The 20,303-nt window shown below is 35.2% G+C and overlaps 4 protein-coding genes across 4 annotated transcripts; 1 reads left to right on the forward strand and 3 right to left on the reverse strand.

Moving 5' to 3' along the window:
* Positions 1 to 756: 756 nt before the first annotated feature.
* LOC133860989 (GDSL esterase/lipase At5g14450-like) lies at positions 757 to 2,678 on the reverse strand. Its single transcript, XM_062296680.1, has 5 exons — positions 2,393 to 2,678; positions 2,086 to 2,295; positions 1,833 to 2,005; positions 1,475 to 1,748; positions 757 to 1,220 (listed from the first exon to the last, which is right to left on the reverse strand). The coding sequence occupies exons 1-5, from the start codon at positions 2,661 to 2,663 to the stop codon at positions 964 to 966; spliced, it is 1,185 nt and encodes a 394-aa protein (XP_062152664.1). The 5' UTR covers positions 2,664 to 2,678; the 3' UTR covers positions 757 to 963.
* A 3,408-nt stretch (positions 2,679 to 6,086) lies between these two features.
* LOC133859927 (uncharacterized) lies at positions 6,087 to 8,886 on the forward strand. Its single transcript, XM_062295514.1, has 5 exons — positions 6,087 to 6,431; positions 6,888 to 6,985; positions 7,176 to 7,523; positions 8,466 to 8,514; positions 8,625 to 8,886. The coding sequence occupies exons 1-5, from the start codon at positions 6,190 to 6,192 to the stop codon at positions 8,704 to 8,706; spliced, it is 819 nt and encodes a 272-aa protein (XP_062151498.1). The 5' UTR covers positions 6,087 to 6,189; the 3' UTR covers positions 8,707 to 8,886.
* A 1,977-nt stretch (positions 8,887 to 10,863) lies between these two features.
* Positions 10,864 to 11,259, reverse strand: LOC133860591 (uncharacterized). Its single transcript, XM_062296168.1, has one exon. It carries the CDS (start codon positions 11,257 to 11,259, stop codon positions 10,864 to 10,866), a length of 396 nt encoding a protein of 131 aa, XP_062152152.1.
* A 4,131-nt stretch (positions 11,260 to 15,390) lies between these two features.
* LOC133860592 (uncharacterized) lies at positions 15,391 to 16,010 on the reverse strand. The gene is made up of 2 exons (XM_062296170.1): positions 15,512 to 16,010; positions 15,391 to 15,398 (listed from the first exon to the last, which is right to left on the reverse strand). The coding sequence occupies exons 1-2, from the start codon at positions 16,008 to 16,010 to the stop codon at positions 15,391 to 15,393; spliced, it is 507 nt and encodes a 168-aa protein (XP_062152154.1).
* Positions 16,011 to 20,303: the final 4,293 nt, after the last annotated feature.

Consider the following 20,303-nt stretch of genomic DNA (forward strand, 5'->3'; position numbering starts at 1 on the left):
AAAAATAATAATAAAAAAATAAAACAAAGGGGTGGTTGCTCATCAACAGCCAACCTCAGAGGTGGCCGGGGGTGGCACGCGGCCACTCCCATTGGCCGGGTATTTTTTCATATTATTATTAGATTCAGGTATGAGTATTTTTATAAATTCCATTAAATCTTAACCAATGCCTAATTTCTTAAAAAAAAATCAGTTTGTTCTTAAAAAAAAAGAGTGGTATTTTAAGAACTTTGACACCCATCTATTAGGATTTAACTGAAAATTCTAGCGGATGAGTGAAATTGAAAAAATTGAAATATTGATACATTAAATTGACATTTTTTTTTAAAAAAAATTTGTGGATATAATTGTAAAAATAATGAAAGATCAAGTGTAATCAGTGAGATTTTTCCTATAAATAAATAAATAAATAATAATAATAATAAAAAAAATAGCTTTAGGCCAGAAATATGAAAGTTTTAAAAAATTTGGGAGCCCGAAGGCCGAAGCATAACGTAGGTCCGCCCCTAATCGTATATTGAATTAACCATGTTCATTATTAATGAGAGAAAACAACTAAACAAGATTGGTTATCAAAAAAAAAAAAAAAACAAGAGACTCCTAAATTCGAGTGGAGTGGAGGGTATCGCTTCTCTCTCCCACTATGTCTCTGTATTTTTGTAATTTTTTTTTTTCCCTTTTTGGTACTGATATTTGCTTAGCTAGAATTCCCATTTTTCCTTTACATTTTTTCTTTGGTTGGTTGCCAAGAAAGCATAGGAAAACTCCCACAGAACTCATTTTACATTAATCAACCTTAAACACCTCTTAACAATTTGAATGAAAATTTTACACTCTTCGAATACAGGCTAACTCTGGTAGGCTTTCTAAGGCCATTTGGCGAAAATGAACTAATGTTAAATCAATCTAACTGTTTCTCACGTACGTCAATACAAAACTTGGGTGAATATACATAAATTTTGATCACACAGATTGACCCTTATGACATGCATGTGTGATTGGCACTGGCGGGTCCGAGAATGAACCGTTGACTATATGATTAGCAATCCAATGATTTGCAGCCTCAGTGTAGTGCACGCCATCCCAGCTAATATACAAGGAAGGATCTTCACAAGAACCGGCATACACTTCACTTCCATTTATCTTTGCCTTGTTCCCACAATACACATGGCTGTCATCCTCGAGATAGCCACAGCAAATGTTTCTTGCATCAACAAATCCTGCAAAACCCCAACACCTATATCATTGGGGTTTCTTTATTGTTTATAGGATGGTGGCACGTCATTTTCATGTGACAAGTAGCAGATATTATATTAGTTTAATAAAGGGATGAGGATCCCATGTTTTTAGGCTGTCCGAACAGCCTACGAGAGGGAGGTTGTCTGAGTTTCTGTAAAATTCGAGCAGCCTAATAACAGAAGATTGCAACAAAGGATTATGTGATTTGCCTATAAACAATATCAACGAGTATTACCTTGCTTCTTTGCATTGCCGATTAGTTTATACTTTGCTGCAAAGACATCCACATATGTTAATGCAGCATCAGGTAGCTGTTCCCTTAGTTTGATGACAGCACTCTTAAGCTGCCTATTGAACTCTTTAGCCATTTCATTTTGAGCTATGACGCATCCATGTTGGTCAAGAATGCCAGGCATTGGGCGGTGGTAGTAGTGTTGGGTCACTGGCAAGCAGCCAATGGGGCCTGTGTTATGTATCCAAAATGTTCTTGCCCCATTTTGGTACAGATGCTGAAAAAGATACAGTTGATTTTCAGCCATAACACACATTAAACATGTTTGATCAGTCTCACAACCTTTTCTAATATAACTTACCTCAACTGCTGTTGCTAATTGGTCAATTATGCCCGGGATTATTGCTTTCAATTGTCCATGGCTCATTGTTTGAAGGCCAGCGGCAATATCATTCTGCCCAATGTCAAATGTATAAAGAGCCTTTGAGAAGTCCTGAGGCCTTGGGAGATTTCTTCTGTGGGAGTGTTTCTTGGCTGCATATTACCAACAAACAAAATAAAGGAGACGAAAATAGCAGAAAAGCAATTTCTTTTCAGGTGATATTTGATGTTACCATGGTTGTAGAGATTGCTGGTGCGTGCCTTGAACTGGTCAAATTGCACAATCTGGATATCAAGAGAGAATGGGCTTTCCCCAGTCACAAAGAAAGATGTGTTAAACCTCCTGATCCTAGCTCCTCCTGTGGCAAAATTTGCACCATGCCTGAAACTGGTTCCAATTGAATCTAAGTATGCACTCAAGTATGGCAATCTAAGGTGCTTGGCTGCATAAAAACATGAAAAAATCATTTAAGATCTCTATGAAGTTTGATAGTCATATATATGGTTGCTGGACACAGGACAAATTGATATGCATATTACCAATAAAGTCTATTATAAGACGACCATCAGAACCTCTTCCAGCAGGCTTATGGAAAAAAGTCTCACCAGACGGTGGCCCTGCTGGGTAAAATGCTGCTGAATTCCCACCGGTATCCGAATTCGAGTCGCCGAAGTTGTAGATTGCCGGAAAATTACAGGGCGATAAGCCTATCATCTCTTCACCCAACACACTCAAAACCCATGAAACTAATATCCCAGCAGCAAAAACTATTACAACCTTCATTCTCACAGCACCAAAACTGTGACTCATGTGCTGGACAATTAGTCTTCCCTTATTTATATAGGCTCTGCTCACAGATGTCTAGTCAAAGGCAGATATCTTTGTAATATAAAATATGTATTCATGTGAATCATGTGCTTTCAAAGCAAGTGGGAAAAAGAAAGAAAGAAAACAAAATATGAAGGAATCTTCTGCTATCTCAATCTACTTGCTGAAGATTCCTCTGCATGCACTTGGTCTTGTCCTCTGCATTTGCTTAAACCAAGAGTACCATTTGTTCAAGTATTAATTTAAATGATTAAATTTATCACTTCTTATAAGCTTAAGTTCTTAAAACAAATGGTGATTTAACATGATATCCGAACAGAAGTCCTGAATTCAAACCCGGTCTCCGTCAATTCACCTAATTTCAATTAAATATTTCACGTGTTGGACCTCACTTATTAAAAAGAAAGTTTGAGCCCAACGTATTGATTTAAATGCTTAAATTTATTGCTTCTTATAAACTTAAACTTTTAGAACAAGTAGTGATTTAACATCATTACCTTTTATTTAAGGCATCTCCGGCTAATATCTCAACTTCATGCAGCAAACAAACACTTTAGTGGCATCGTTATCCTCTGACTGTCTCAGATTGGTGAGCCAAGTTGTCTATGAACGTAGTTCACGACTGGCTATGTATTTGTATTTATCATAACTGATATATCATATATGGTAAGTGTCTTTGAATGGAAGATGCCATTCTTGTTCCATCTTAGCTCCTTATTTTTACCCAAAATAAAAGGTAAATATATGAGAAGACAAAATGGTGTGGGGTCTGTATGACGTGTGCTGCAAATTGCCTAGGCTGAAGTATTGCATTATCGAACAGTCCAAGGAACCGTTGTTCAAGCATTAACGTAATACATCATATAATCCAAGCTACCATTGCCCTAGACCCAAGAAATAAGACATCAAATAATACAACCTACCATTGCCCTAGGCTTTATCAAAGTGTATGTCATGTCTCAACCAAAAAGCAGTAAAAAAAAAAATTATTATTCTAAAAGCTTAAGTTGATTCTAACACATCCCTCACGTGTGTCGGTGTGAGCTCAAACTTCTTCACAACAAGCCAAAGATTTAGTCAAGATTTGGGATAAATATTGGAATCGAGATTCAAAATCATGACCTTGATTAGGATACCATGTCAATCACGGGTTGCCCCCATAAGCTTTTTCTAACAAAAATAAACAAATAAATAGCTCATTTGATGAACTAAAAGAGGAAGAGATCATGCTAAAGAAAAGTGCCATTAGATCCAACAGTATATGGATATGACATAGAGATTAAGATTGTAGATATTCTTCTTCTCAAGTGGAATTATTCTTTAACACCATGAAATGAATTGGGGGTCATTTTCCACTAGCCAAATTGGTTTCTTTATAGCTGAGTAGATGATATTTATTGATTTCTTTGTAGATGATTACAGGGCTTTTTTTTTTTCTTTTTTTTTTTTTTGGGTCAAAAAAAAAATCATAACTGCTGGATGGTTGGTGCAGATAGAACAAAAAAAAAGGGGGGATAGAATTTGAAAACGTGACTCATTATTTTATTTTAACCTTATAAATAAACATCAAAAAGCACTATTGTCTTCCTTATTATTTCGCTTTCTTCCTTAAACCCTGCCTCCGATTATGGATCCATCACTCTTAATTATAACGTCCCAAAATAATTGATGCCACTTTTGTCCAAAGCCAAAGATACCAAATTCATGCGCATGATTTTTTTTTATTTTTTTTTATTAATGGGCAAGATTAATATCATTAACTAAAACTAAGAAAGAAACATAGAGAGTTAGAGTTTTTCTGCAACGACTCTAACTCAGTTAATCTAAGTGCAAATCTTCCTGTTGTGGCAACCATCCCACAGCTTCAGCAAATTGCTTAGTCTTGTTCATTTTCAGCACAAGAGCGCTTGATTAGCGAGTTATTACGCACTATTTTAAGGGTAGCTGTTTCTATGCAAACCTCTTTCATTGCTGCCCATGCTACTGCAGGTGTGTCTACCAGCAACCAATTTTTCGGTCCGCTACAAAAACTGCTTTTTTTTTGTGATTATTTTCTTAGTCGGTGAGCCAAGAAACTATTGAGACATATTATTTATTTGTAGAGTGGTGTTGCACTATAGTCAACTTTGTCTTTCCATATTTTCTCCTTTTACTTTAAGCTTTGCCCATAATTTTGGATCAAAAGCACATTTTTCATAACAATCCATGCCAAAACTTTTTTGTCACCAGTCAAATTAAAGATGTTGAATTGCTTTAGAAATTAGAGGTCCAATAAGAAAGTTTCTTCATGGCATTGTTAAACCTTTGAGCCACGCCATGATATGTATTAAGATGGCGTGTGAGAAGTGTCGCTAAAAGTTTGAGCGCGCGGAGGAAGACGAAATGAGATGTCGTTTGCGAGTTGCTTCCTGGATTATGGAAACGGCATGTAGTTCCAACTTTTTGCAGTTTATTAACTTGCTTCCTCGTGCAGTGAATTCATAAAGTTTTAGGACAAAGTTTAGTGAAAAGATTATTATTATTATTTGAATTTAGTCTAATGTATGTAATTGCTAAAATAGTTTTTAGCTAATACCAACTAATTTGCACATGCTAAAGAGAGAAAAAGTAAGCAATAGAACTTGCGGGGGTACTGGAAGAGAATAACTTCGATAACCCAGTCAGTAAGGTATTTAGGAGAAAGTGATTTACTCGAGATAAAGTAGAGTTTTGGGAAGAGACCAAAAATCCATTTTATTTGGTCGTGGTTTCCTTCCATAGTGACTTGCCTTTATTGTTTCTCGTCGATTTTTGCATGATCTTTTTTTCTGGGGTAATTCATCTTATGTCCACTTGCATTAGTGTACATTTTATCCTTGAGATTTGGAGCACACAGTTCTATTATAAATTATGGCCCATGTGACAATTAAATAGCCATGTGGTGCGACAATGGTATGGGAGTTGATTCCATGATTCGTGTATTCGGTAACCCTGGGTTAATAGGTCAATGTTTGAACTAAATGAGTTTGATGTTTCAATCATGCAGGCTTGATAACCCATAAACTCAACAATGATTTTCATATGCTCTATTAAAAATATATATAAAAATTATATGCATTAATTGAAATATTTGAAGGGAAACTTTATTTCAAATTTTATGCATATAGGCCTTATAATAAGGTTTTAAATTTTTTAATCATGCCCTACACAGTATGTCATTTTTTTATTAGGTACACAGTATGTAATTGTTCGTATCAATTATTGTATACACTTTTTAATCATACCGAGGGGGTACTAATTTAGAATTACGTGTTCTCTCTCAAAAAAAAAAAAAAAAATTAGAATTACGTGTATCACATATGACTAATTAATAAACTGCATTAAACTACAGGATGAAGGTGCAATCTACACAAAAACGACTCAACGACGAGCCATTTCATTGCGTTTAGCTGTCGTTTTAATGTGCTAACACATACGAAGGTGCTCTCTCTCTGTGTCTCTCACGCTAGGGTTTTCAGGCTCTGTAGCAATGGCGGCGAGCGAAGAGCAGGGGTCGAACAAGGAGAAGGAAGGGGCCGACTTACTGGGCTCACCGACCTTCACGGAGCTCGAGAATGGCCGCTTCAAGTGCGTGGAGACTGGCCACGAAATGCTTGCCAAAGACAAAGAGTCCTATTCTCATTGCAAACGATGCCGTTTGGGCCTCATCGACTTCGCTTTGTCCCATCACAAACCCCCTCTCAACATGTTCAAGCAAGACCCTCTCTCCCGGTACCCAAAATTTCCTTCTTTCTTTCTATAATTGCAATTCAGGGTCTCTTTTTTTTTTTTTTTTTTTTTGTATTTTATATTGTAAAATAATCGTATTAGGAAGCCCATCTTGTTATATGGTTTGCGTTGGCTATGGTTGGTTTGGTTTTCTGAGCACCCAGGTGGTGAATTAACTTGATTGTGTGCAAAAGTTTGTGTTTTTGTTAGTACAGTAAGATTATGAAGAAAACTGCATATCCTTGGGGTACCAAATTAATGTTTGATGGGGGTTGGGGAAAGGCGAAAATTCTCACCTAGAGGAAGCCATCTGGTTTTGTATTTGATGCTTTTGATTGGAGTCATGTGCTGAAAAGTCTGGCATTCAAGATGTTTCTTTTTTTCTCAACAAGAAAACAGTAGTTTTGAGAGGAAAGAAAATAGGTGTGCTTATGCTTCATCCATTTGATCATTTTTCAGTTCAAAGTTAATATGCAAGCTGACAGGAGATACAATCAATAAGTCCGAGGAACATATATGGAAGCACATCAATGGCAAACGATTCCTCAACAAACTAGGTTTGTGCTTTTTGTCAATTATTTTCTTTGTATTGTTAATAATCAATTATCTTGATAACCCATATGCATATTATAGTGTCTTGAAATTGCTTCTGAAATTCTGAGTTTACAAGAATTATTTGTTGCAAGGGTGCCTTTGATGTTTATGGTTATTATTTTTATGACAAAAATATCGAATTTCTGCAAACAGAGGAAAAGGAAGCAGGAAAGATAATCTCCAATGGAACAGTTGAAGAGCAGGGTGAGCAGAAGGTGCGAAAAGCCTCTACGACAGATGGTTTGAAGAAGAAGAAGAAGAAGAAGAAGAAGAAGAAGGAGGAGGAGGAGGAGAAGGAGGAGGACAAGGACAAGGACAAGGACAAAGGAGTTGATGAGATTATCTCCGAAGTTAGAAGTTTGTCTGATGAGGGCAGTGATTCAGAAGAAGGTGATTTCTGGAAGCCTCCAGCAGGACAACGTTGGGATTTTGATGATGGAGGAGATCGATGGGGTTCCGGTTCAGATTCGGGGGAGGAGAGTGACGAGGATGATGGAATGGGTATGTTTTGCCTCTAATTTGTAATATATGAACCATAAACTTATTCTATTAAAGATACTTTAAGATAGTCCTTCACATAAATTGCTTTGAATGGGTAAATCAATTATTTGTCCTATTAATTCAGACCCTTTTTTATTGTTGAATTAGAACCAAGACAGAAAAAAGAAGTGCCTCTGTCGAAGAGGCTAGGATATAAAAGATCATGATGATGAATATAAGGACTTGAAAAATAATTCTGGGCAGTCTCAGAAATAATTGGACGATACATTGAAAAATTCCTTATTTGAAGAACACTCATGTAATCATCAAATTCTAGAATTAGGTCTAGTGACTAGGCTGCACAAGCTAAAAGTGTTCACTTCACGGCAAAATCTGCTTACTTTATGGTGGAACTCATCTCATCAATTGATCTTTCCCAGTTCCAAGTGAGACTTTATAAATTGAAAGTCACTTTGCTCATATATGCTAGACAGCTTCAGCCAAGTTAATTGTGGTTTAACCCTGCTCATTGTGTCCACATCTCTCCTCCTCTTCCTTTTGTCTCTGCTGACATTAATGGAAAGATCATTTAATACATGAAATATATTGATCTAAATTTTTCTGAAATTATAGTGCCAACAATTAAATTGGTGGGGCATAGAGAGAAATTTTACTGGCTGGGCAAATGTTTGACCAGGATGTCCAATAGTGATCATTAGATTTGGTGACTCCTGGAACAGGTCATGGGACTAATATTGTTAAGTTGGCTTGGTTTTATCATCTTTGTAAGCATACCTTTGGAGCCGATTTTGTCACTTAATTAAGTTGCCTATAGCCAAACCACCAAAATATGTTTTTAAATTGGATTAATTTTCTTTTTCAACTGTTAATTTATTGGCTTTCTCAATATTGTTATCTCCCTCTCTCTCGTTACTGAATTTGATGGTTTAATATTATTATCAGATGGTTTAGCTGAAGAGGGTGGAAAGGAGACAGAAGAGCTCTCTACACGGTATGCTTCTTCAGCATCTCTTAGCTCAATCATTTTATTTTTAATTGAAACACAATGTTTTTTTGCCGCTGAGGATCTTATCTTATTTTTCTTCTTTTTTTGAGATGCAGGACAAAGAGAATGTCCAGAGAAATTGGACCCAGCAGTTTTGCTTCAAGGAAGAAGAAGAGTAAGAAGAATGACACAGATTAATTTGCTCAACAGATACTATTGCCAGTAAGTAGGTTTGGTAATATGGAGATTTCCCCCTCAATGTCAATTAAGTTTGTTCAGTAGATTGTATGAAACAAACAAGATTGAGTTATTTTCTAGTCTGAAGTTTTGTTGGTAAGCCATCTATCAAATTTTGGACATGATTTTCTAATCTGAAAATGACCCCACTCTAAAAATTATTTTCCAAAAAGCCTCTTTTTTTTTTCTTTTTTTTTTTTGGGGGGGGGGGGGGGGGGGGTGTTAAGAAGAAAAAAGAATTTGTCCCCATCAGTGGCAAGGGGTGGTGTGACCACCACCAATGCGCCACCACCCCTGAGCGCAGGGCCGCAGAAAGTTCTTGGCAGCCATTCCAAGACCACTGGAAGTTCTTAACAACCACCACGTAGCCGCAAGAAGTTCATGACAACCCCCACCATGTTGTTGAAAGTTCATGAGTTTTTGGTGGCCACTACGAGGCCACCAAAAGTTCTTGGTGGTCACCACAAGGTTGCTGGAAGGTCATGACAGCTGCCTAAAGTTAATGTTGGCCATCGCAAGCTGTTGAAAGTTCTTGACAACAACTACAAGGCCACGCAAAAGTTCATGGTGGCCATCACAGAGTCGGACAGACGGTCATGACAGTCATCGTGAGACTGTTGGAACTTCATGTTGGCCACCACAGGGTCGTCAAAAGGTTATGGCGGCCACTACAGGGCTCTTAAAAGTTCGTAGTGGCCATTGTAGGGCCGTCGAAAGTTCATGGTGGCCATCCTTGGGCTGCCAAAAGTTTCCTAAAGGTCTTCGCAGCCACTGTGTGGCCGTTGAAAGTTCTTGGTAGCCATCACAAGGCCACAAGAAGTACCTAGCAGCCACCGCGGGGATGCCAAATAGAGTTCATGATAATAATTTTTTAAGAAGTGTTTTGTGTGTTATTTTTTGAAAAATGTTGCATTATGAGAATAGTTTGTTGGTTTGTTTTGATAAGTGTATTTGGATAACTAATATTTGAGAAGCAAAAAAGGCTTTAGAGAAGTTTTCAAAATAGACCTTTCAAGTTTTTATCAATTTTCCCTTCGTTTACCCTCTTTTTGATGGTAGCCCATTCCATTAATTTTTGTTTATATGTTTTGTGCTTAATATGCTTATATCATGCGTAACAGTCTAATGTCTTTCAGTTGCTTCCAAGAAAAAAGTTACATTGAATCATTGTTGTACGAATGCAAATTGCAATGAATGTAATAGGAAGAAAGGATATTTGTGTTATTTACAGACGTAGAATAATATATTCGTTTGAGGTTAATTTGCATGGATCATTTTAGTGTTAACTAGCTAGTGGATAAAAGTGGAAGATTTGTCAGCCAATAAGTAGCTCTAAAAGTGGAAGATTTTAGTGTTAATTTGCATGATGGACTATTTATAATACCAAGCCAATAAGTAGCTCTGCCTCTTAGTTTCTAGCAACGTTAGAATTCCAAGATAAGTATCTGAGATCGATGAGTAGTAGTAGAGTAATAAACAACAACACCCAGTGAGAGTAAAGCCTGGGAATGACACAGGTTCCCGCTTGCTCGAAACAGCCATTTATCCTTCTCCTGTGTTAGTCACTGATTGGTTCGCATCACCAACTAAATGAAGTGGATGATTACAGAACATGTGAGGAGAAGAGGAGTTAACGGCGTTGTATGTGCATAGAAATTGGACACAACAACTGGTAAAAATTCCATCAGATCATTGCGGGGCTGTAATGCATTATGGTCGGTTGCATGAATGAAACAATTTCTTATATAACTTCTTAAAGATCTAGGAACTGAAAAACACATTAGACAAAATATTCCCATATATTAGAAAATGAAAGATGTTGAAAAAATTACAAAATATAAAAAATAATTAACGTCTGCCAAGATCATTGCAGAAGTTCATAGGTTCGTCTGAATCTGCTGCAAACAGGACGTACACAGACTTCGATGCTAGCATGGCAGATTTGATCCCTACTCAGCTCACTACTACGCCAATCACTAAAAGCAACATCGATCGGCTAATTTAACCAAATTATTGAAACGATCCTTATAACTCAACGAATCCATCCAACACTGTAAAGTAAAAGAACTTGCGATAGGAATAGGACTATTTCTTGCAGCAGCAAAAAAATCACCAATCTCAACGACAGCATTCCGGCATTGAATCCCATGCATAATCCCTTGTGAGATCACACAGGTTCTGTTTGATGCCGACACCAACAACTGTTATGTCTGAAACATCAAGAAACTTAGCAAGACAAGTGGGTATTTTCTTCAAGTGAATTAGGTGGACAATAAGGCAATCATTTCCTGCACATAGTTTCAACACTGCAACTTTCTCACTCACAGCTCCATCTATAGTAGTACTACGGAATGCCTTCTCTATGCCAAAACCGACAACTCTGTGAAAGGTTCTAGGAAGTGGCTTAATATTAGAAAACAGCCATTCGTGGGACCTTTCCAGCTCTGACTCATCGGTTACAACAGTTATTCTGATCTCGTCGGACCCTATTTTGAAAGTAAAAGACTCGGACATCTTTTTGAAATGAAAAAGAAGAGGAACTATTCATTCAAAGAAAAAAGAAAACTATGAAACTAGATTGTAGTGAAGGAACTATATATATATATATATATATTCATATATGTACGTAGCCAAAATGTAGAATTTACTACTACTGAGTAGCTCTGCTACTCACGTTCTTAAGAAAACATGTGATTATTTTCTAAACCAAATCCGGAGGCCTGAAATCATTGTGGGAAAGGCCGAAAGGTGGGATCGTGCATATTCTACTGAAGGATCGAGGTGTGGGTCCAACATAAAAAACTATTGATTTCGTAAAAAAATAATTTGAGAGAAGAATCGGATAATACTAGCATTTACTCCTATTCAAATTCTTCAAACATACAACAATATCCTCACATAACAATGTCACATGTTAAATTACACAGATATAGGAAACTGAAAAACACATCGATCAACATAACGACCAAAAATGGCATACAATAAGATATATAAAGGAAAACATGCATCTCAATTAATAAAAACTGTCACATAAAAAACTATTGAAATTGCAACTATATATTCATACCCATTCTGGTTTGGCAAAATTTCACGTTCAATCACATAAATCACAAACTAATTAAGTACCTAAAGAACATAATTTATTGGCAACCATATAGGTTGCACAGACTTCCATAGTAGCATAGATGATTTGTTCATCACTCAGCAAACTCGTACCCCAATCACCAAAAGCAACATCTTCTGATTTAGCCAAACTGGTAGTCAGATTATTACAGGTAAACCAATGCTTGTAGAAATCCACAAAGGTAAAAGCTGGACTTATGCTATAACGAGGATTTTTAACAGCAGAAGCTAAATCTGCAACCTCAACTACAACATTCCTACATTCAACACCATAATCCCTTCGGAGATCACACAGGCTCTGTTTGATACCTACACCAACAACCGTTATATCAGAAAGATCAAGTAACTTATGAAGGAAAATGGGTATTTCCTTGAAGTGCAAAAGGTGGACAAGAACGCAAAAATTTCCAGCACATAGTTTCAACACTGCAACTTTCTTAACGACAGCTCCGTCTGCAGTAGAACCAAATGACTTCTCTATACCTAAACCAACAACTCTATCAAACTTCCTCTTTTCATCACGTTTTTTGTCAATAACAGAAAACAGCGATTTAAGAACCGGCTCCAGCTCATAATCTTTGTTTACAACAGCTGTTACGAACTCCTCGTACCCTATTTTAACAGTCAAAGACTTGGACATCTTTTTGAAAATGAAAAAGAAGACGAACTATTCAGTCAAAGAAAGAATAAAACTAAGAAACTAGATTGTATTGCAGTCACAAAGACATGAGGGGCTATTTAAATTAAATACCAAGCCAATAAGTAGCTCTGCCTCTTAGTTTCTAGCAACGTTAGAATTCCAAGATAAGTATACGAGATCGATGTGGGATACATTCAAAGTAAATCGGAAAGCTAAAGTACCATCTTTAATTTGCCTACTATTGGGAAGCTATACCGTCTTCTAATTTATCCGAACTCGTGTACCACATGACGGTTGGAAAATGAAACCTGCACAAATCCACATAACAGTTTGAATCATTTCCCTTCTTTCTAATAGTAGTTGATTAATTTTACATTCTGGTGGTAATTGGTATACAATTCTAATTCAGCATTTTATCTCGCCTTCTTGTGATCCTTTTGATTTCGTATAATTTTTCGAGATCTGAGTACGTACGTAAAAACATATAAAATACAGATTCACCAGAGGGTAAAAAAAATATGGTATAATGCATCAAAATATTTGAAGTAATATATATATATATATATATATATATATATATAGCTTTATGCTTATATAAGTACTTCGTACGCTGTTTCAAATGATTTTTTTTTTTTTAAGTAATTTATTGAGAGCTAGCTACCAGTCTAAAAATTACATTAACCAAAATATTAAGAGAATAACCCATATACTATAATAATGTCTATAAATGTGTCTATAAATGTCTAATAATGTCTATAAATGTGTTGTAACACTGCAACTTTCTCACTGACAACCCCATTACTAGTTGAACTGAATGATTTCTCTATATCTAGACCCACAACTCTCTCATAGCTACTATTACCTGCATAATTGTTCTTCAATAACTCTGCGTCAATAACAGATAGCAGCAATTTAAGGCCCCCTTCCAGCGCTGACTCACTGGTTATGATAGTTGTTTTGATCTCTTCCTCTCCTATGTTTAAGGTAAGAAATCTAGCCATCCTTGACAATGAAGAAGAATTATGAGAAACTGGGCTGTACGTATTGGAATGATCACGTACAAGACATGAGGTGGGGCTATTTATAGACATGCGTGTAACTACTAATTAACTAGCCATCTTTAGAATTTAGTACTAAAGAGCTCTTCCTCTTCGATTGTAACAACCTTAGAATCGAATTCCAAGATAATTAAGTATCACGGGATACATTGAATGTAAATTGGGAAGCTAAACCTAAAACCCTCTTTCCCTGCCGCATTAACCTTTGAAGAGCAAGACACGAGTCTCCCTTAATGAACGTAGTACGTACGTAACTGGTAACGCCAGGTTAATTTTTTTTCCTTTGTATATTAAATTGATGTTTGTCCTTAAAATTAACATGTAATTTTCATGTACATTTTTAATAAAATATGTATTTTTTACATGCATTTTTAATATATACCTATAGCTAATCATTTTGTACATGTTGCTTTAGCTTAGAAAGTCGTTAGGCGGCATTCTCGACAGTGAAAAATACAGACGGCAGGACAGATTATATTAATGCAATTCCTCTCATTGTATAAGTTGAATGATACTATTTGTCACACTCGATCATTTATCGCAATTATGCCATACCGACTAATATACAAAGGAAGCATTATCATTTTAACAAGGTCCCACAACCCACTACAAAAAATGACAGTCCCATCGTCTACAAAAGGGTTCAGCGTAATTTTTTTTTTTTGTCGTGAGGTGAATTTTATAAGTAGTCTTTCAAAATCGAGATATGATATGTTGTCACCTTATGGCACAACTATTGACTTTTTTATTAAAAAAAAAAATAATCACAACCATATAAATAGGTTGGGGGTCTGGTTTTGTAATTTTTTTTAAACAAAATAAATAAAAATTAATAGTTGCATGTGTCAATAGTTGTGTCTTTAAGTGGCAAAATATTATTACTCTTCACAATCACATATCATAATTCTCTCAAATTCAAACAAATAATTATAGCTGGTTGTATTTTTTTTAATTGAAATATTGGATTGAAGGAATGGGAATAATATTTGATGGATAAAATTGGATATAAACTTCCCCCCTGCCTCTCAAACCCTAATTATATGATCATCAAATCTTATAGACCCCTGATTTTACTCTTTAATATACTCCTATATTTCATCTTTTGAATCCTCTGTCATGTCGATCATGTCCCTTTAATTCATCTTTACTCGCATGAATCGTCTAACAGTATTTGTCCTTTTGGGCAAAGCCAAAAAAATAAAATAAAAATAAAAAAATCATTTATACATTTATGCTTGGTTATTTAACTTCAATTACTCACTAAGATTCTAAGAACAAAATAATTATCTCTTAAAGAGGAAAACAATGTAAAATATGTAACAGATTACATTATATATATATATATATATATATATATATATATATATATATATATGTGATCTCTTATTTTATTTATGTTTTTTTTTCAAGTACATGCATTCAAACCAAACAATCAAACCAGACACAAACAACAAAGGACCTTGTAGCCAAAACAGATGCTAAGCCACAAAGGAGGGGGGTGGATCCTTGCCACTACATAAGGAGAAAGAAGGGAGAAAGAAAATAAGTGAGAATATATACAGCCAATATATGCCACCTGATGATCTCTTATTTACCTTCCTAAAGATCGATCTAGGCAGCTGAAAAACACATTAGTCAACATACGCATGACAAAACATCCCCATATACTATAATAAAGAAACATGCATGCATGCACCACGTTGAACTTCCAACTACGTACATCGAATTATATGTACCCGATCAAGTGCATATATTGGGTTATATCTGCCGCAATCAGGACGGATGCATGGACTTCCATACTAGCATGGAAGATTTGCTTCTCACTCAGCTCACTGCAATCCCAATCACTAAAAGCAACATCAGCGGATTTCACCGAGTTACCGTAAAGCACATCATTTTTTTTTTTTTTTTTTTTGAAATGAAAGCACATCATATTTACAAGTACCGATGGCGATGAAGGTCTGAACAAACTTGTACAAACTTGGTAAAGTAAAAGAACTTAGAACAGGATTCTTTTTAAAACCAACAGCTAAATCTCCCAGCTCAAAAACCGCATTCCTACATTGAATCCCATAATCCCTTCTGAGATCACACAAGTTCTGTTTGATGCCGACACCAACAACCATTATATCTGAAACATCAAGAAACTTAGCAAGGCATATGGGTATATGCTTGAATTGTTGAAGGTGGACAATAAGGCAATCATTTTCTGCACATAGTTTCAACACAGCAACTTTCTCAAACATAATTGTGGGTTCATTACCATAAGTTTTACTACTGAATGACTTCTCTATGCCTAAACCTACAACTCTATGAAAGGTTGTTGGAAGTGGCTTAATCTTAGAAAACAGCAATTTGAGAACACATTCCAGCTTTGATTCATCGGTTACAACAGTTGTATTAATCTCGCTGGACTCTATTTTAAAAGTGTAAGACTTTGACATATTTTTTTTTGGAATGAAGATCGAAGAAGGGGAAGAAAGAAGAAAACTATAAACTAGATTGAACGCATGGGAGTCACAAAGACATGAGGGGCTATTTATACATTTACCAAGCCAATATGTAAAATTTAATTACTATTAAGCAGCTCTGCCTCTTCATTTCTAGCAAACGCTATCCTCGGCATCCAGCATAGTAAATTTGTTCTCTAATTTAGTTAAGAAAACACATTTTTTTTAAAACATATATATATATATATATATTGCTACTCAGTTTTTCAAAATTATCCTTTGTATTAATTAATTAATTAGTAGAAAAATACTATTTTTTATAAAAAGAAAATTTAAAAAAAAATATAAGGATAAATGCAGAATCAATCTTTGTGGTTGGCCGAAATTACAAATCGCTCATAACGGTAGAAAAAATAGGACAGAAATTTCCTACAACCCATGTATAAAAATAACATGTGTCTTTTAAACATGTGAGAAGCACATGTTTTTTTTATTAATGCTATTAAAAAAGCATGTAAAAAGTACACGCTATTTAAGTAACATATGCTGCTCACATGCTAAGGGACACATGTCATTTTTATATGTAGGTTGTAGCAAATTTACTACAAACCGATTTGTAGGAAATTTATGTCCTAAAAAATAATTCAAAAGTCCTCGTGGTAAGCCAAAATAACAATTTAGTCGGTGCAGTCAAATTCTATCAAAACACTTTATGGATTCCATAAGTGTACAATGTGTTATCACCAATAAAATGATGATAGATGTCACTCTTTTTAAACAAAAATAAACATATAAAAATTAATATTTATATATTGTTTAGAGATTATATAAAAATTAGAGAAATGATCCCTACACTCATTTCTCACAACAGCCCCACAACAAGCTGACGTGGCTGGTAGTATTTTATTATTTTTTTACAAAAAGAAAAGAAAACAAAACAAAAAAAGTAATAAAATATTACCAGCCACGTCAGCTTGTTGTGGGGCTGTTGTGAGAAATGAGTGTAGGGATCATTTCTCTAAAAATTAATAAAAAAGAAATGTGAATGGCTCGCAAGCCACGCCCCTCCCCAAAGAGGGTGGTTCCCAAACCAGCAACTACCCCCTTTCTTTTTTTCCTTTTTTGCTTTTTTTTTTTTTTTAAAAAAAAAAAACAAAAATAATTATAATTTTTGGGTTTTGTATAATTATATTTTTAATATATTAAGTTTCGTAAAGCTAAATAAAAAATAGATGTTAATTCAGGGAGCCAAAGTATATTTATCTCATAAGGGCAAAATGCGTAGAATTTGGCCCATGTGGTCACGTGTCACGCACATGACCAATTTTCCATCTAAGTAGACGACTTCCTCTAACAGAGTGTCCTAATTATAACAAATTGGCAGTTTGAATAGTAAAATCATGACACTTGTTAGTTCGTGATGACTTATAAAAAATGAATGTTAGTTGAGAGGGCTAAACAAATAATATTTATCCCCTTTTATGTATTTAGTAAGTGAATAGTGCTCACCAAATTTGGTGATTAATTAAATGGTATGACCAAGTTAATCTTTTTTCATTTTTAACAAGAAGAGTTTATAATTTCAAAATGTACAATTTGAAAGCGATATTTTTAAAAACACAGTTAAACATTTTATAAATTTACAATCTAACTTTTAAAATAGCACTTTAGTCTTTAAAGTTGCGTTTTAAAAAATATAACACATTGCTTGCAATTGAATACGCAGATTTTTCTAGGTTTTCAAATCATAATTATATAAAAACACACTCTAAACAATACATTTTTTACAATTTGATCTAAATTGCAATGCTAATTCTACGATCTCTTTAAAATTCTTTTACATTAACTTGTTTACACAATATTTGTTTTATTGTCCCTTTAATTTGTTCCAACTTCCAAGCATTCTTTGCTTAAAGAGAGGGTTAAGTAGCCCCGGGAATAAATTAAGCAAAGGACGACGGCAGTATCGCGTTAAAGTTAAAGGATTGCAACCACTAGCGTTTGCATTCCCCCGGCCCATACGCAAGAAGGATTCATGCTTCCTGCAGAGTCTTAAGGATTATGTAAATTAAACGAACAAGAAAAAGAAAAGAAAACAAAAGCAACAAGCTTCATGCTTTAATTTATTCCACCATAAACCAACATCTATAGATCGAAGTTTGCTTTAATTTATTCATAAAGGATTACAGTGGAGTCAAGACTCAAAACAAATGTTGCTTTTTGGATACTTTGAGTGTCTCTTGAAGTTTGGTTTTGTCTAAATTCTTTGGGATAATTGCACCATTGGTCCCTAAAATATGTCATATATAATTACGAATCACTCCCTATAATTTAAAAAGTTTATGAGAAGTCTTTGTGGTAAACTATAATTACAAATTGATCCCTAGAGTCAAATTTCGTTAAAAATTTTGACAGATTCTGTTAAATGCCATGTCAGCACCACATCAAACCAATAAGATGGCGACACATGTCCATCTGAATAAAAAAATAGAAATTTATTAAAAAATAAATAAACAAACTTATTTTTTTAAAAAAACAAAAATTCAAAAAAAATTCAAAAAAACAAAAAACCAAAAAGGGAAGGGATAGCCTTCAGGCCACCCTTGGACCTTCTAGGGGTGGGCTGATGGCCACCCCCAGCCTCTGGGGAGGCCGCGACCACCCCCAAAGGTGGCCGGGGGTAGCGGGCGGCCACCCCTTTCTTTTTTTGTTTTTTTTTTTTTGTTATTTATTTTTTAAAAAATAATTTTGTTTATTTATTTTTTAATAAATTTATTTTTTTTATTAAGATGAACACGTGTCGTCATCTTATTGGTTTGATGTGGCTTTGACGTGGCGTTTAACAGAAGCTGTCAAAATTTTTAACGGAATTTGACTCAAATAATCGATTTGTAATTATAGTTTACCATAATGACCTCCCATTAACTTTTTAAACTATAAGGAGTAATTCGTAATTATGGCATACCCCAGGAACCAATGATGTAATTATCCTAAATTATTTTCTTTTCACCTTCCAATGGAGATCCTGAACCCCTCGTGATAAAACATTTTCGAAATTAATATATATGTATATATTTATTTTGTGGTTTGGAATTGTTTTTAATTAATTATACGGTACCTTAGCTCAGCACTTACACTTTCTCAATATGAACTGCGAAACTGCTATATATAATATGCTCTTACATAAATATGTCAAAATAAGTACACACAAAGTGGTCAATCTGTGTGCCCTACAATCAGAAATATGATCAATTAAGAAGCACCACAACCAAACATGTTATCAGCTTCTTAATTAGTAAAAATTAGCAAGATCGAGTCGAGGGAATTTCCTCAACTATAGTATCGGATTAATTCTTTCACAATCATGACCAACCATGGACGTCCATACTAGCATGCCAAATTTGATCCCAGCCTAGAATACTTGCACCCCAATCACTAAACGCAACATTGGTGGATTTACCAAAAGTCTTCTCCCATTTAGGAAACTTGAAAACATACTTGAACAAATCCGGCAAACTATAAACTTCAAGGATAGGCTTGTTTTGAACAGCAGCAGCAAGAGCTCCCAGCTCCACTGCATTCCTGCATTGAACTCCATAATCCCTTCGAAGATCGCCCACATTCTGTTTGATGCTTATACCAACAAATGTTATGTCTCAAAGATCAAGAAACTTGGCAAGGGAAGTGGGTATTTTCTCCAAGTGTGTAATATATATGGACACTTTCTCCAAGTGGGTAATAAGGTGTACAATATATAAGGCAATCATTTTCTGCGCATATATAGTTTCAACACTGCAACTTTCTCACTGACAACTCCATTACTAGCTGATGAACTGAATGATTTCTCTATATCTAAACCAACAACTCTCTCATAGCTACTATTACCAGCATAATTGTTCTTCAACAACTCTGCATCAATAACAGATAGCAGCAATTTAAGGCCCCCTTCCAGTGCTGACTCATTGGTTATGATAGTTGTTTTGATCTCTCTTCCTCCCCTATGTTTAAAGTAAAAAACCTAGCCATCTTTGAAAATGAAGAAGATCGAATATGAGAAACTGGGCTGCACGTATTGGAATGATCACAAGCCATGCATGAGGTGGGGCTATTTGTATTGTATACATGAAACTAGCCATCTTTGGAATTTAGTACTAAATAGCTCTGCCTCTTCGGTTGTAACGACCTTAGAATTCCAAGATAATTAAGTACCAAGTATCATGGGCTACATTGAATGTAAATTGGGAAGCTAAACCCTCTTTGCCTGCTGCATTAACCTTTGAAGAGCAA

This window comes from Alnus glutinosa, chromosome 2, assembly GCF_958979055.1.
Source record: "Alnus glutinosa chromosome 2, dhAlnGlut1.1, whole genome shotgun sequence".
Classification (NCBI taxonomy): Eukaryota; Viridiplantae; Streptophyta; class Magnoliopsida; order Fagales; family Betulaceae; genus Alnus; species Alnus glutinosa.